The 18,312-nt window shown below is 41.9% G+C and overlaps 2 protein-coding genes across 4 annotated transcripts in view; one reads left to right on the top strand and one right to left on the bottom strand.

Annotated features, from left to right (window-relative positions):
• LOC144004884 (uncharacterized) overlaps positions 1-18,312 on the top strand; it is a 64,235-nt gene that overhangs the window by 1,564 nt on the left and 44,359 nt on the right. The gene's annotated exons all lie outside the window — the stretch shown is intronic.
• Positions 1-18,312, bottom strand: part of ctbp2l (C-terminal binding protein 2, like) — a 64,124-nt gene that overhangs the window by 38,224 nt on the left and 7,588 nt on the right. For 2 of the 3 annotated variants that reach the window (XM_077502526.1, XM_077502528.1), the window contains exon 2: positions 1,920-2,117. In XM_077502526.1, the coding sequence (XP_077358652.1) occupies positions 1,920-1,977 (58 nt within the window). In that variant the 5' untranslated portion in view covers positions 1,978-2,117. Of the gene's footprint in view, positions 1-1,919; positions 2,118-14,152; positions 14,247-18,312 lie in introns of all 3 variants that reach the window. The other variant, XM_077502527.1, reaches the window with a different exon arrangement.

Genomic DNA, 18,312 nt, shown 5'->3' with positions numbered 1-18,312 from the left:
AAGAACCACAAGCCACAACGCCGGAGTCGCGCGTTTAAAAGCTAATCTGACGGAATATGAAAAGCAAAAACATCACCGGGTAGCTCTTTAAAAAAAAAAAAAAAAAAAAAAAAAGTTACGTGATAGGATGGTAGACAAACGTTATTTTAATAAGGATTTATTCAAGCTGAAACATTTGACTTGCAAGTTATTTTTTATTTAAATTTTTCCAATAGAAATTAGTTTTTTTCATTCGCTATTTTAGTTTTTTTTCCCCCCATTAATATTTGTGTTTTAGCCTAATATTATTAGCAGTATATAAGCAATAGTAATATATATTTAAAAAAAAAAGAAAAAAAAAAAGGGGGTCATTAAATAAATTTTAGGACTTGAACTTCAAACTGTCTTACTGGGGTGTCATGTATTTTGCAACATATTTTTGAGGGGTACATTGGGTAAAAAGATCGCAACACCCTGAATCCGTATTTTCCAAAAACGTGAAGGATGCGTTCCTTGACTGATGAAAGCATTTTGTGTGACGAGAGGGCAAAGTTGCGAGAAAGAAACGAAAAGGCAGCGATTGCTTTGGCCGACGCAGAAAGAGTGGCATCTCCACGGACGCCTTTTTCAAAGACGGCGCTCCGCATTTCCCTCTTGAAAGAGACTGGCAACGCGAAGAGCCTCCGTCACTCCTTCATCTGCTCTTCATCCGCCTGCCAACGGTGCCGACCTGGATTAAGATGAGTCACGCCAGTGAGGATTTTTATTTTTTAGCCCCACGCCAGACACAATAACCGGTCAGGGCCTTGCTCGGTGTGTTTCTCCCGAGATTGTCGTCATGTTGGCCTTGTTGTTGGTACATACGATAACTTTTTTTTTCCCTTCTTTCCCTTCTTTCTCTGAGACCCTCTTTCAGGACTTTTTTTGTAAAGCAGGTTTCTGTAGTTTAAATCGTATCTCTGCTGATGTGAACTACTTGCACTAAGAACGTGTAAAACCAGATGGTCAATGTTGCCAATTTAGGTATTTGATTTAGATTTAGATTAGAGCTGTCAAACGATTAAATTTTTTAATCAGATTAATCACATCGTAGAATTTTGATTAATCACTGACTTAAAAAAGCTTTTTTTTTCCCCTGACATTTTTACCCGCTGCACACGCTTATCCTGCTTTTTCTAATCAATTATTTGCGTAATTTAAAATGGGGAAAAAAATGACCTACGGCATATGTAAACATTTATTAAATGCTTTACTTTAATGCATGACATGTAGTTATGTTTATTGCTCAAATTCCAACAGCTACCTTTAATGTAACCATCCACTGTTGGCTAAAAAGGATCATCTGCGGTCAAAATTAATAGTGTGATTAATCTGTGGTAATACAATGATTAATGCGATAATTTTTTGCGATTAATTAACGCTTTAACTTTGACAACACTAATTTCGATAGACCATCAAAAGATATAATGTATTTGTTTGTATTTTTTTAATAGCATTGGTTTGTTTTTTTCCTTAATATTTGTGTGTCTTTCATCTTCGCCATCAATTTGTGCATTTTGAAGGATTTTTTAAAACCATTTTTCTTTTTATAGTATTGCGTGTTCATCAGATTTTATTTTAATAAAATTTTATAATTTTTTGTTTTGTTTTATAAACATTGACTCATTTGTTGCTTAATATTCTCAATTTTGTGTACCAATATTTCTGAAATAGTTTATTTTTGATGACATTTTTAAAAATTTCCTCATAGTTTTGTATTTAATTTTATTTTTTTCTAACATTTGTGTCGTATCTGTGCATTTTCACTATTGTGCATCCTGTCAAAAATTGAATTCACTGTGACGCCAACAACGAAACAGAAACCCAAGTGATACACTCAGGGAAGAAAGTGGGTGCATCCCTCCACGATAATTACCGATGGACTGAAGTCGTATCGTTACCTTCACAGATTCGGTCCAGCCGCTGCCTCTTCACTTTGTGTTTGTCGGTGAGAGACATGGCCTCCAAAAAGGGACGTCTCGACTCAATGGGGGACAGGCGGTGGGGTGGGTTCGGGTTTAGGACCACTGACAATGTTCAGATGCCTCTAGTGCACTGTGGGCACTGCTCCCCGGGGCATAACGCCTCGGCACATACACCTGAAGTGAGGGGGGGATGGGACAAAAAAAAAATTAAAAAAAATTACGCTTCTTGAAAGCACAAATTATATTTTTCCTTCAATTCATCAACAAATATATTAATATCAGTAACCAGCTTAGCAAACAAGCCATCATTCCATCAAGTTTTGTTAAAGAACAAATTCAATTAATTTGAGGGTTTTAAAAAAAAGAAAGAAAAAGAAAACGTTAACACAGGCAGATGAAGAACAAAAAAAATGTTTTTTTTTCAAATGTTTTACCAATATGTGCATTTTTTTTCCCCATATTTGTAATATTTGCATACTTAACATTGTTTTATTTCTAATATTTGAGTGTTTTTCCATCAAATTAAGTATTTTGTATTTTTTGTAATTTAAGTATAATTCATTAAAAGTATTTTTCTGTTTTCATCAATGTTTTGTATCTTTACCTTTTTTCCCCATCAATTTTTGTATCTTATTTACATTTGCATAAGATTTTATAAAAATATTTGTGTTGTTCTTTACATCCGTACATTTCCCCCAATTTTTCATATATATATATATATATATATATATCATTCCATTTATGATACAGTGCTAATATCATTCTGGTCAAAAACTAATTGCAACTGACACGACAATCCCTATGAGACAGAAAACCAAGTCATGCACTCAATGAAGAGAACATGTAGAATTTCAGATGCATGAAGAGAAAATCTGGTGAATATAGCAAAGAAAGTTGTTAACACTAAAAGAGCACACTCCCTATAAGAGACAGGATAATGTAACAACTCACTGAGCCCAGTAGAGGGTAGTTAAAAGCAACTCTACAGAAAGTAACTAAATCTAGAGGGAATCAATGCTCGTGTTTCTTTCCCCTCTTAACGACTTTAAACCGGAATTCTAGCTGGTTGAAAACGCATATTATTTGCTAAATTGACAGTACGCATCACGGGCAATTGTGCACATGCGTTGTTATTCGAGAGATAATCAAAAAGTGAGACAAGCTGGCTTTTTTTTTTTTTTTTTCCCCCCTCGCTGGCACAAGTACAGTGCAAGTGTAGCAAAAAAAAAAAAAAAAAGCACAAAAAGGATTAATTGTTGCACTAAAAAACTGCTTGTTCAGTACCAGAGGCAGCCTTCCTCCCGCCGATTACACAGACGTTTTTGTCTGATGTAAGCAAGCACACAAGCGTCACAAATAAAACATGGGCTTGGGGGGGTTCCTTGCCTGAGGACTTGAAAGTCCTCTGTGAAAGGTAGTAGTGTCTAAAAACAGAGCTATCAAATTGTTTACAATCGAGAGCAAATGCTCAAAAGGTTAAGGTCTGATTCTTGAATGCAAAACATATATGCATAAAAGGCCAAGATGTATGAATTGTAGGGCTGGGAATCTTTGACTGTCACGATTCGATTCGATTATGATTTTTGGGTCTACGATTCGATTCAGAATTGATTTTTGATTCTCGATTCAAACGATTTTCGATTCAAAGTTATTTACAGATATGCACAACATTGTCATGATCTACTCCAGTCTGGTTTGCAAGACAAAATGACAGACATTAAAGTGTCCTTTTTTTAAAAAATTTTTTTATTTTTTATTTTTTTTTTTTATTTATTTTTAAACATTTTATTAATTTTGTATTATTGCCTTTTTCCACAAAAACAGCATTAGGCTAAAACTGCCTTTTCCCCTTCTTCTTCATTTCTAATAAATAAAATAAAAAAATAAAATCGATTTTTGGGTATTAAATATCGATTCGATTAATAAATGAGATTCTCGCTTCTTTTATGAATCGAATTGTTTGAAAATTAGACGTTGGATGCCTGGCCATCATGGCTGTCGGTCAGCGGGGGATGGGGGTGGGGGGATTCAATTAGCCACGTGCCGAAACACTAAGCAGCCTCATTAATCGATTAATGGATTTAGCAGCAAACGCACACTTGACAAGTGATCGATCGCCATTGTTGCTTCCGGCCGTTTAACCGAATGCTGGCGAAACATGCTAGAGGCTCTTTGGTCAGTGGCAAAACCAACCTTGACATTTCTATTATTAAAGGACCATCAAAAGACTTGGCGGGTGCAGGATCACAAACGGCAAATGTTTGGGCGAAAGAGATTAAGACGTAGTAGAAGTCGGAAGTATGTAGTTCTCAGATGTTGGACTATGGGACACCGGGATTGTCCCCATTCGTCACTAGAGTTATGACGGTGTTGGTATCAATTAGCCTCCAGCAGAAACACTTAGCAGCCTCATTAGTCAATTAATGGATTAGTGGCAGATGAGTACTTGACAAGTGATGGCTCGCCCTTGTTGCTTGTGGTCGTTTAAATGGGTTCTGGTAAACTGCGCTTGGAGGCTTGAAATTTGGACACAAAATGTGAACAACCCAACACGATTTTATCGATTTAATTCAAATGTACTCGTTCGTAGTTTAAAGCTCTTTTGAGCTTTATCACTCAGCCTCAAAAGAACCCAAAGCCACCTTGATCCATTGATGTTGGGGCCATCCATCTTCTAACCAAGAAGCAAAAAAATGACTGATCTGAATCAACCTGGGCTAGCCTGTTACAAAGACAAACCATCCAAGGGAGACTACGCTCAGCAGGCATCTCTGGATGCGAGTGAATTATTCAAAAGGTCACAACCACCTGCTTGCTGTGCGAGGCCGACGCTCGGTCGCTGCTCATGAGAGAGGCACAGTGCCAAAGGAAGTAATTCGGAGGACTCATCAATTTCACCCTCAAGCGCATCCAGAGCTAATTGGCCACAATTAATTAGCTGACATTAAGCCACGAGGGGTAAGTTGGGGGAGGTAGGGGAGCACTTTCCAATAAATCTCGAGACGTAAGGTGACGGGGGAAGACACTCGCGCAGATGCACCAATAGCAATACATCGCCACAAGTGCCAGTCAAGTGTCGCGGGGCTGAGATATACTCCATCTGAAGCCCCACTGATGGAAGAGTCCGGAAAATCTATGCAGTCGTCGTCTATCTACATCCAAAACAACAAGACTCAGAAGTGTTTGCTACCGCTTAAAAAATAACAAACAAATAATACACAAATACAACGTTGAGATGCAGCTATCCACCAAACTGAGGGTTGTCCTGTTACTTTTTTTTTTTTTTTTTCGCCTAAGCCTTAGTCACTTGATTTTATGTCTGCTGTGAATGGCTCCCGTTTCCGATACTTCAGCAATGCGTTAAGAAAAAAAAAAAGAGACGCGCATCCAAATTGTGTTTACGTTTTTACTTCAACTATCCCAGGGCGTGATGCCTTTTCTGTGGCTGGTTGAGTGCAGCAGTGGTTCATAATAAGTAAACAAAAGCTATAGCATAGTATATTTTAAGAAACACTTCATGTTCAACAAAGGTTTTCAACTGTTGTCAAAAAAAAAATAAAAATTGTAAGGGAATTTCTCAATCCAGATGCTAAACTGACTATCTTCCAATGTCTTTCATCATCCATTTGGCAAATGTTTACCACTGATAGTGCTTTTTAGATGATTTAATGACAATATTTTTTTGCAATTAAATGGGAAGAAATCTGCAACAGCAGCAGTACTGGCGGCAGCAGCAGCGGGCACTTTATTGTTCATCTTGACACTACACTAATTTGACAGTTTAAAGCTCTCGGAAGATTAAAATGTAGCCGGATTAGAGAAGGGAGATCTTTCACGCGGAGCGGTTCAATGGGTTGCGTATTACGCAACTGCAAATGCTTAACACAGTAAAATGACTGTGTAAAAAAAAATATATATATATGTAACAACCACTCTGAAGGAATGCGATCAATCAATAGGTGACAAATGAGCTACAAAATACATATACAAAGTTTTGGGGGGAGGAAAGACATCTCAGGATAATTCCAATTGTCAATCTAAAGATTTTTTTTTTTAATGTAGTCAACGTCTGGATTGGAAGATTATCTAACTGCTTATTTTTAGTAAACCGACAAGTTTCATCTCTTAAAATATTTCCTAAATTGACCCTACATACTCTTTGATGATACGCTGAAAATAAAGTATGAAGAGCACGTTAAAAAGATGACGTTAGATAATACTCAGCAGTTTCCTTGTGCCGAAGAAGGATGACGGGGAAATTTTGAGGTGCTGCAACTATTACAGTAATCCAACATTATGCTGCAGAGTTTGTTGAAAAGCTCAGCAGGCCTCTGCAGAGACTCAGACGCCAGACTCCTCAAAAGCACAAGAGCAGATCAATTGTGTCTCAGTCGGATGTCAGAAAATGGAAATGCTTCATAAAAAGGGGAAAAAAATGAACACCTGTCGTCAAATGTTTTCTTAGTTCGTCTCATCTTCTTTAAGGCTAAAACCCTTCAAAGTCTGTTATTTATGACTACCTCGACTCCTCAAATTCTCAGTCTTAACTTGGTAAAAAAAAAAAAAAAAAAAAAAAAAGTCTTAGTCTTGACTGGGGTCACCACTCTGAAATATCTCTTGACTTTGTCTCAAACCTTCAAACTTTCAGGCTTGACAAGGTTTCAAACTGTCTTGCTTGACTTTGTCTCAAACCTTTAACGTCTCAGTTTTTAGGCGGTAACACTATGCTCATAAGCACAATTTGAACAAGGCAGGGTCATACCCCCATCTTTCAGATACTGGAGTTACTCCAGAGGTACATCTGTCGGTGCTTTGCCAAAACAAAGAAAGAGAAAACAGGAAGGTGTGGTCACGGCAACACCAGCCCAACTATTAATATCCCATGTTTTACATGCTTGGCTCCTTGTACTCCCCCCCACGGGCATTGTAAAGTGTGATTTCCATGCTCCGAATGAGGTCCGTGATATGTGTGGGCAGGTGACAACTTGACGCAATTATAATTTACTGGAAATCTGTGCCAAAAAAAAAAATAAAAAATGCTTCCCACTTGCACAACTTGCGGCATCAGGAATGATCGTTGCATTTAAGAAAAATATTGCGGTCCACCGAGCGCTATTTATGTCCAATCAATACGCTTACAAAGATCCAGCAGGCAAGGTTACGTGCAGCAGAAGCTGGAGCAAGGGAAAAAAAAAAACCTAGAACAGGAAAAAACGCCTGCAGCGTGCCAACCTGGTCGGCCTGGAGAAGGTGTGGCACTACCCACTACCCCAACAGGAATAGCGTTTTTCCACTGCAGCCCAGCGCTGACTGGTCGGCTCGCTGGCGGGCCAACCCACGCACGCACTGCGTTTCCACGTCAAATGTGCGTATGGGATGCTGGACGGAAGTGACGCCTAACCGGCTGTGACACAATAGTCGAAGCACGGGAAACAACATATAACCAAAACACAGAGGCCATGGAGGACGACGCTGCCCGGTATCGGTTTCTCGTTCTGTTATTTGTGGCGCTTCTTCAGAGCTCACAACAGAAGGAGGATTGCCGCCGCAAAGAAAAGGGCGATATTTTATCGTCGGAAAGCCCTCAAGGCTCTACACGCTGATAGCAGTGGGGACGAAGAAGACGACCAACACTCGTTGAAAAGGACGCAGCTGGTAAGCCCATTGATGACATCACAGGACCGACCGCCCAATCAACTGCCGTGGTGTTTTACGTCATGTCCTGGCTCGCTCTGGCCCGGGTATGCGAGAGGGCTGCGAGCAGCTCGGCACGGTCCACTTCCGACACGGTCAGCTGTAATGGAAATGCTCGCTAACACCGTGCTGGCTTCAGACGGTGCCGTGCTGGGCTGCAGTGGAAAAACGCTATAAGAGGCCAGGCTTAGCCCGGCCGCTTGGTCGCAGTTCAGCTCCCGTTGCGTCCTTCCAGGAAAAGGTGATTCAGAGATTCCCACTCCAGAAGTTGAGGTGCTTTACACTGGCCACCCCACATACCACCCGCCCCCCACTGGAATGTGCCCACAAACTCCCCGCGGGATGGTTGAGACAGCCTGTGCTGCTGTACACGGGCTTTGCATTGGGAGCGTGCCAATTCAAACAATGTGCTGATAGAGTCCAGAGTACAAGCGGTGAACGGGTTGCAAAACGCGGATGAGGACTCACACAGCCGGGAATGCTGAAAAGGATCATTCCAGGTTGTTTCAATGTTGGGTTTACTACTGTAATTTGGCAATTGGAATAACATGCCAAGTTCATAACCCTTGACTAAATACGGCCAGCCGGTTCTTTTCCCGAAAAAGCCAATTTGTTCCCGGAAGCTATTGCACTGCACGAGAATTTCCCAGGATTGATCTTCTCAGTTATACTGTAGGTTTTAGCTACAATTCTACCTCATCTTGAGCTGGAACTTTGCTATAAAAAAAAAAAAAAGTCTTTTTCACTTGAACTGGCTTCATTTGAGAGAACAACTAAGCCTTTGGCACAGCTTTTTAAGTGCAACCCCTGCTGATGATGACGGGCTCACGAGACAAGGTGCCCCCCCCCCTTTCTTCCTTATCCTTGTACCCCCTCTACCACATGCTCCTATCATCTCAGGCTCTAGACCGCGCTTCAAGGCACCAGGACTAAGACACACACACTCGCACTTCTCACTCAATTAATCCTGGCCCAACCTTGCAGCTGGGAGATAAATGGTGTGGAGTCTCAGCAGGCTTTTTCACTCCTTGTTCGCTGTATGTAGAACAGCTCTCCAGAGGATGGCAAGCCCCTCCGCCACCAATCCCAAGTGCTCTGACACTAAAATATGACTGCCAGGACCAGGTTGACACAGCATGTTTTTCCGCCTTTTGGCTGTGTAGCTTTGGTATACAGAGGGAACAGTTCAGCCAAGGTCTTTTGATACAGTTCTGATACAGCAATTTTCCAGGATTCCTGGTCCTTGATTCGTCACTTTAAGAATTCAGTGAAATTGTTTGGCAGGGCTGTGTAGTGTTTATCATAAATTCCTCACAGTCCTGGGGTTGGGAAGTTTGAATCCTCGGTGCGATCTTCGTATGCTTGTGCGTGTTCCAAAGGGATTCATGTTAGGTTAACTGAAGACTAAATTGTTCCTAGGTGTATTCCGCCAGGTCTTCTGTTACGGGTCTAATACATAAATTTTAGGGGATCTGTGGTGTTAGATTGATTAGTTTTATCATTTAAGATTGAAAAGCTTGACAATGATGGCATTACCATGACGGCTGTAGTCGTCAATTTCCCGAGGCCATCAAAGCAGAAAGCCTGTCGTCAATCGTGCCAATGAGCCATCTTATCCGGACAGACATGACAATCCTTTTAACACTTGACACCCCCTCTGCTACCGATAATGGTCTGTCCCATCTAAGAACACAGCACCTGACTCCCTTTCATTTTCTTTTACGGGCGCCACTTCAGTCCAGAGCGGCTTGGATGCAGCTGTTACAGTTACAAGTGAAAAATGACCGTCAGAGTGCACTTGGCCCGACGCATTAACTGCAGAGTGGAAAAAAAAAAAAAGTGCTGATGGGTAACAAAAGAATAAAAACGGCTATTCATCACCGTGAGACTGGGATCAAACCCGTGCGTTTCTCAAACTGTACTGCTTGAGTTATTGTACAGCGCCGGCGTGGCGGCAGCTGCGGAGATAAAGATGCCTCGAACCTCAGATTGATTCCAATGCGGCCACATCCTCCGCGTAAAAAGAGTGAGCGTGTTCCTTCTCCTAAGTGATCATTTTATCAATTTCCTCAAACAAATGTAACGGCGCCAAAAAAATAAATAAACTAACACCATTGCTGATGTGTTTATGCTGAGATGGCATTTCTGCGGAGCCGCGGGTATCAGTGCAGAAATTAAATCACTTATTACACAAGTGGCTCGTTTCTTGCGATTTGCTTGATTTTTTTTTTTAATGCTGAGCTCGCATAGGAAGAGGAAAATAAAGGACAACAATTAATGTAATTCATTCGTGCAATTGACAATTGATAAGTATTGCAAATTCAGACTAGTTTGATCCCTTTATGGGTTGCAGAGGCAACCAAAGTAGGGCTTACAACATGTTACATAGTGGTTCCAATATACACTGTGAATTTCATTTATCGTGTTGTAGCCTGCTGTTTAGACAGTGAATTAGCACATTTGTAACATTAGTTATTTGCTTTTTAAATAATTGGATCAACGTCTTTGCTTATATACTATTTATTTATACACAAGTTGATCTGGGCTGTAAATATTTAGGCAGAAAACTAGTTGGGCCTGAATTGCAGTAGCCTACTTGTAAATGGTCCACAGCAATCTCGCTTCGAGCATTGGCATTCATTGTTGACAGATCATTACTTTTTTTAGTTGTTTTAGTTCCTTTTAGTTCTACTACCAAAACTCTGCGATAAGCGACTGACCTTAGTTGGCCTCCATTTCAACTTTGTGTCACAATGCATGTTTTCTCCGATACAAAATGTCTCACGATGCCAAATAGCGGCAGCGCACTTCTACAGCGTTGCCAACAAACATGACCGTGACCTTCCTCCTTCTTGTAGTTGGACTCCCACTCACCTCTACCTGGCTCGCTCAGTGTGATGTGCAGAGCCCTCTGAACCAAGCAGCATGTTTACACCAACACTACTCAGGTTCAAGCTAGGTTACAAAATACAACTTTTTATGTCTTTATACTTTTAAAGAGCATGATTAACTGAAGTTAAACATGTCCATTTAGTTAATGTAATTTGGTGAAAGGAACCCTTGTTCAGCTGATGATTACTAAAGAATGGGGTGGGGGTTTCGAGAAGGAGCGTTTACTCTCTTTTAGAAGTTTTGGTGCTTATTTATTATTGTGTGGGTCTCGAAAGATCCGTTAAAATGCCCTACGCAAGCTTCTGGCAATGAATGGGTCTCCTGAGTCTGTTTTGTGAACTCTCTGGGATTCCAAAAATTCGTAATGCCTTTTGGTTACCCCCCCCACCCCCAATCCATCCATCTGCTCCCAGACTAAATCGCCCTCCACTCGCCACACACAGAGGGGCCGGATTAAATCAAGTGCACTGGAGAGCAGGTCCCCTATTACCCTTGCAGGAACCACTTCAGCGTCTGCTTTACTAGTCAATGTTGCACCCCCTCCTTATTATGAAAGCAGAAGGCTTAAGTCATATGGAGGTCGGGGGTGGGCCCTCGGGGGGCGACCCCTTGGTGAGTGCAACCTCGACGGGGTGAGGGTAGGACGTGATCGAGATGACCGCGATAACGGGAGGGCTTGTTTGGCATTGTTTAACACCTGATAGAAAGAAAGTGTAGACGGGAGGCTACAGGGCATGCAGCGCCGCATTAAATGCGCTTGAATTATAGCGCAAAGCTAGGTGAATTAACTCCGTATATCAAGCCCGGTCGAAGGGGCCTGATCTAATTGGGGGAGGGGGAGTCGAGTAACCCAACATTTCTATCTCTTGCTATTAAAGTTAACCACTTCTCTCCTTTCTCTCTCTCTCTCTCTCTCTCTCGCTCCACAGCCATAAAGCTGCCATGAGGACGTCTGATTTATCCCGCACCGTGGCCTGGGCTTCTGTCCTAACTATCGCACGCCTCCAATTAATTTTTTCCCCAGCATCCCCTCTCTCCTAAATGTGATGAGATTGCGGCATACCAGGGCGGAGGGGAGTTGGGGTGATTTGACAAAACTGCTGACTCGGGTGAAAGCTGAATATCCTTAATAATGCCGAAACCTGCCTGCGAAAGCACAAAGAAAAAAACGGCAAAATGCGTTCCCCCGCTGCAGATGTAATTAAAGAGTCATCAAGGCGGCGTGCTATCAAACGTGTAAATGGCAAAGTGACTGAAGCAAACACAGCGGAGGCATCTTTGAGAGATAGACGACACGAAATTCATTTGTCCGCCTACCTGCCGCCCACTCATCCCCGCTTTTGCACCTTTCAACACCGACGCAGCCAATCAGACGAGTGTGAGGAAGACAGAGGCTGAAACTTCCAGTGATGAAACACAAACGTTAGATTCTTTTGGACTTTGGAGCACTATGAACCCGAATTACTGTATTAAACGGCAGAGCCGAGTAGTTGTAGGATTTAGCGTGGAAGGGCTTTATTAGCCTCTGAAGTGTCAGAGACAATTCACCAACACCTTCCTCGACAGCAAACCGACTATGTGATGGCCTTCTTTGTCTGACACAAAACAAAGTGAAAATAATTCTGTTCACGTCATCTACTTCTTTGGAATGATAGTCAAGTCTAAGTCTTTTTTTTTTTTTTTTTTTTTTTTTTTTTTTTTTTTTTTTTTTTTTTTTTTTTTAAGATTAGGCTGTGTAAATAGTAATACAATAGATAGGCTAATAGGAAAGTAGTAACTGGTATTCTTACAGGTTGCAAAGCGGCAGTGCATTTCTCGAAAGCCTGTGTGGCAATATCGCTCCCACCTTGACTGAGTTCTGCAGTTTGAAGTTTAGTCTTGTCTTCAGTTTCGTTAAATATTCATTGAATCGCGTCTCGGACATAACCGGAAACATGATGTAACCACATCTTTACACGCCGCTAGGATCTTTAGGTATTTTCCTCAAGTCACCCGATACTTTTAGTTTTCCTTCGTGTTGATCATTGTGTTTGGAGCGTCGACTGTGTTCCCACGAGGCACTCGGATGGATCTTCACTTTGTCTCGCACTGCTTTTGTACTCGCGAAACACCAAAATATGCAAGCGAGCCGCTGCTACTCTTCTTTTCCAGACACACCCTTACAAAACATCGCACGGGGTCCTAATGAGTCTCAGAAGCCGCGCGTTTGGAATTTCTCCTGCCTAATTTGGCATGCTTCACTTGAGCTGAGTTCTCTCTCTTTCTCTCGCTCTCTCTATGGCCTAATGAATCTACACAAACAAAGGACAAACAAAACTTTGCGTCGCAAAATATTGTTTTCTTGAGCTCCCAATTATCCTCAACATCAGTTCAAAATCCAATCAGTCTGCTGGCTGCGCACAATCCGCTCTGCTTGGGAGGAAAACTTGAACAATGGACTTCATTCATTAAAGTTTGTAAGTTACATAGAAAAAAAGTCTAGTCTTGATAACAGTTCATAAAATGCACAAAGGCCTGTATGATCAGAAGCTAGAGGTTACGAAAGTTTCATTGCGGATGGTTACATAGTTAAAGGCGGTATTATCCCCAGTGTGGATCAGCGGGAAGGATGTAAGCACCACAGCGTTTATCAGTGTCAAATACATGATCCGAGTGTGAAGTAAATAACTTTCACACTCCGTCATTTCTCAGCTGACCGGCCTCCAGCAGGAGTGGCAACCCTGTGAAAGGGGCCTCCGTCACACTCTCCGGCCAGCAAATGGACTGAAGCCTGAGGCAGCTAATAGCATAATGAGGCCTGAGGCTGGCTGAAGCAGCCCAGAATTACGGGGGCGCTGGGGCGTGGGGGTGTGTAAAGGTGCGCTACCGAGGTTGAAAGCTGGAGGGGGGGCTGTGCACATGTACTCGTACCCACGTCTTTGGTATTCCCACACTGTCTCCTAGTTACCGACGGACGCGAGTAGGCGGACAGCTAGTTGCCTCCTGCCGCCATTCGTGTCCCAAAGAAAATGTCGAGAATTCACATTTTCTTGTTTGATATAATTGAACAAAACAGTTTGCTTAGCATCATAGCGGAAAGAGGAAGGCTAGGCCAACATGTCACGGGTATTTTATTATTTTTTAATTATGTCATTAGAATCATGACTGTATGTTTGTATATAATAGGATAATAAAACATCCATCCATTATCATCCATTATCCTCACGAGGGTCGCAGGCGTACTTGAGCCTATCCCAGATGTAATCTGGCAGTAGGCTGGGTACAACCTCAAATGGTTGACAGCCAATCATAGGGATAATACAATAGGGGATATTTTTGTTATGAAAAAAACAACTTAAAACTAAATGACTCAAGAGTTTGTCACTCTTACTTCCTATACGTGGGAGTGCAAGCAGACTTTTCTGACAAGCTTCAAATGTGAGTTTTTAGCACAAGATCGCATCGGCTCATATGAGGTCTTGGAGCCTTGTGCTGTCTGCCAAAAAAAAAAAAAAAAGACCAAAAGTTCAGCTTTCTTCCCCTTTTGTTCCTCCCCACTTTTTGACCTACATGAGCATGAGCGCGCGGCTATGAACTCCGCGTGAATGCGCAGGGGGGGTGTAACGTCTGATTTGTGGATTCACCTGGGATGTCGTGCGTCGTTGCGAGCTTTCAGTTTTGCTGTGTTTTGTTTGAAGGGGAGTCATGAGAAGTGGACCCCACACTGGGAAGATAGCACTAAACACAAAGAGACAAGAGAGGGGGAGTGAGAGAGACAGTATAGTCGGTCAGGCAGAAGTGGGCCAAGCTGGTGTTGCACTCAAGAGATGACACACATTCAAGCGTCTGACTGGACTCATTCTCTTAAAACACGCGCATACACACCCCCACACACGCCAACAAACATACACAGATAAACACAAAGCACACAGAGAATCCCCTGGGTTTTACAGTAGATGCTGATATTGTGCTATTGTACAGCTCTCACATCAAGTTGACTAAACAAGATAGAGATGGGAAAGGTACTGGCAATGTATTTTTTTTGTTTTTTTTTGTTTTTTAATAGTAGTTTGATCAAGGGTCGTATTTTCTCAAACAGACCAGGCTGGTGGATTTAATTACAATTACTATGACCAATATCTCTGCATGTCGTGCTAGACATAGGGACGTAAAATATTTTTAGAATCAATTATTCTCCTGATTAGCCTATTGAGTGATCAAATAAAATTTGATTTTGCAGATTGATGGATGGATAGATTATTCAACAAAACCACATACTACAATATAACATGTCAGGGAAGGTTCAGGTTTTTGTCCACTTGGGGTCATCAACATCTGTTCCAGACTATAGTCTGATAGTAGGCCCTATCTGTAATTGAACGGCTTTAAAAGTCGGGGCTTAGTCTCGTGAGTGATGTGGGGGGGTAAAACAAAAAGTGGAGTTTGTTGTTGTTTGCTCAGTCAGGTTTGTGCCTGGATATTAACTGGCTAACCGTTAGCAGGTTTACATGTTGAGTTGACAGAGGTGGAAAATCCAGATCCAGAAAGTAAAAACCTTGCCACAGGTGCTTCTTCTCAAACAAGCTCCCGTGCAGGAATTGTATAACTGCAGATGCCACAAGATCACTCTTGAAATCACTTGATAGTTCCTTGACATTAAGATGACACCAAACCGTGCCAAAAGAATGATGTTGCTTTGGCCTGAGCACAAAATAGCAAACATGCGAATTGCAGATCTCAATTAGTACAGAGACAGACTGATCGTAATCATTTAGTATCCCCCGTCTCTGAAATGAATCGAGTTGCAAATGTGGCTTAGCGAAGGTCACAAGAGCCAGCTGACCTCCTCTTTAAGGTGATTTATGACGCCCCAGAGAAGATCACCATTTTAGGTCTATACAGTTATATCCATCACATAAGTTCTAGATCTTAAGGACCCATAGGAGCTCCTGTGAAACGTAACCTCTGGTGATACAGCTGCAGATTGAGCTGTCTGGTCTCTTAACAGCAACCAGGCTCAGGCCCAAATGGAGCAGACTGATTACATTTCTCAACAGGCAATGCTAGTGGCCCTCGGCCTGCCATGAGTCAAGCCAAAGCTTACTCTACTGCAGCTTGCAATGTTGGCATTAAGGGAGTTGGACTGGGCTGGATAGATAAAGTCCTGAGATGAGAATTTAAATTAACGTTGACATTCAATACTGCAAATCATATGCATAATAGACAAAATCTCCCAGAGAACCCATTCAGTCTTGTACAACTAGGGCATGAAGGCAACATTTTGTAAACACAAACCAAATTACTCTCGCAAATAATTCTCAATCTCCAGGGACGCCGTGGAAAAACATTTGTGACTCCACACAGTTATTCGGCAGCTGTAGCAGCGTTTTGACATGACGGGCTGCCGTCGCAAACAGAGTCAGTCGTTGCTCGCCTCACTTTGCTTACTTTACACAAGCAAACTCCGCGAGTCATTACCCAACATGAGCTCATCATTAGCGCAATCATCATTCACTGTTATGGATTATGTAATTGCTCCATTAATCAGGGGGAGCCAAAGCGGTAATACACACAAGCTTGATCGTCACAAATGTGTGCATTAAAATAGATGACGGTTGTAGTTTAGTGCTGGATTTACACGTCACGGATCAAGGGACACAATTACAATATTTTGAACAAATTGGTATACTAAATCATATCCAATCATTGACTGGACAGAGATGATCTGTCCAGGTTAAACCAAAGAAGTACCTGTAAAGTCAATTATATAATCTGTTTACATGTTACCTGCCACCATCATTTTTATGTCTGAGCAACCCGGGTTATTAACACATCAATGCATTTTGATAGCTGCCGATGCTATCGCTAATGTTGCAATACCGCATGAGAGACTAGGAGGCGCCGGCTACAGAGCTGTTTCAATAACAATCCCTCTCAGAGGCGCTAAATATGATATTAAGGATAATTAGGGCATGAGCAGCAGGTGGTGCAAACAAGAAGTCGGTCATTTTGGTGTGAAGCTGGCAGTTTGGGTGGAATCCAGGTCTTGAACTGGGATAAACTCCTGCTAGGAAATTCCAAATGAGCCCCAATCGGAAGCTGGTATCCTCAACAGATGGGTGACGCCAAGTTGCTAAACTATTTTGCTTAACGTGGGCAGAGCAAAGTTTAGATTTGGAGTGGTGCAACTTACCAGTTAGTAGGGGTGTGAATTGCCTAGTAGCCTACCTGGCGATTCGATTCATATCACGATTCATAGGTTACGAGTCGATTCGATACCGATTAATCCCGATATGAATCTATAAGTCAATTATTGCGATTTTATTTTTTTCTACACAAATTTAGAAAATACTAATCAGTAAACTTGTAAATGTACACCATAAGATTTGTATGAAAATGTATTTATTTATCTGAAACTTCAGGCTTATAACTGTGAGCCACTGTATTTAACTAACAATCTGTTGCAATCAGTTTCACGTTTGAACAGCATTGAAATAAAATATTAAGGCTTAATGTTCCAATAGTATAACATTCTTCCATGCTTACTGTATGAACCCTAAGTAAGACGTTTTGTTGAATATTTCCATTAAAAAATGTTTAAATATCGATTCGGAGCATATCAAATCGATTCGAGAATTGCGCGCTATAATACCGCGATTATATTGCCGAAACGATTTTTTTTTTAACGCCCCTACCAGTTAGTCTTAAGTCATGTCGAATGGCATGCAAATAGGTGCAACAAAATATCTGATATAGACTTGAAAATAATTGATAAAGGTCACATAACTGAGATGTAAATCTGTCAAAGCAATAAAGTGGGGAAAAAAGTGGACAAAAAGGTTTTGCTGCATAATTTATAGTCACGCCGGCAGCATGCTTGCATGCATCTTCTGTGCGCAAAGACTATTCCGGTAACATTTTGGAATTGTAGACGCGTAGGTGCTTGTCATCTGATTCCAGCATCTGGCATGCCTTGTGAGGACTTAATCCAGCGGTGTCATACACTATTTGTCAAGGCTGAGAGACGGAGGGCACTTTGGTGGGAATATGAGCGGCAGTAGTTTACTTTTGAGTGACTTTGCCTTGGCGCGTCTTATCATCCTTGTTAGAAAGGTCAGTGACACTCAGCTTCCCAATAGTGCGCTCTCTCTCTCAAACACTGTTGAGTGCTGTCAAGAAATAACACCGGGCGGAGAAAAACGGCTACACTGTAATCAGATATTTTCCTCGGCTGCCTTCCTCCCCCGGATTGCACTTAAGGCGATGTCTTTCTGACTCGCTTAAGAGTGGGAGAGCTTGAAAATGTATATGTCGCACCCCAAAATGGGACCCAAGTGCTTGGCACCTCAGTCGCAACCTACACACAAAACAAACAACTAAATGGTTTGTGGTTACAGTCGAGATGCTGGCAGAGCTTCATAAGGTTTAACGCCGGCTGCCGGGGCCCGACACAATAAGCCCAGATTGGAGAATGGCAAGAAACCCCTCTTCCTTTGTAGGGAATTTCCTACGTGATGCTGAGGGGAGCTTATGCATTCACCTTGTTGAAGTGACATTTAAATAAGCATCAGCTATTTTTTTCTTTTCTTAACCCCACCTCCCCTCCCTCTTCCTCTCCGTGTGCCGCCATAATTTGAAGCTGTCACAAACAAATCCTCTACGCAGAGCCTTGCCAAATGTCAGGTCCCGTCAAACGTGGATGACGGGCTCCGAAATTTAAAAAAAGAAGAGAAGGGGACCTTGGAAACTTTTGTCGACAAAACACGGGAGTCGGAGCGCCCAATGAATATTTATGAGGGTCTAC

This window comes from Festucalex cinctus, chromosome 17 (genome assembly GCF_051991245.1).
Source record: "Festucalex cinctus isolate MCC-2025b chromosome 17, RoL_Fcin_1.0, whole genome shotgun sequence".
Taxonomy (NCBI): Eukaryota; Metazoa; Chordata; class Actinopteri; order Syngnathiformes; family Syngnathidae; genus Festucalex; species Festucalex cinctus.
This window is presented reverse-complemented; position numbering and strand designations above follow the sequence as displayed.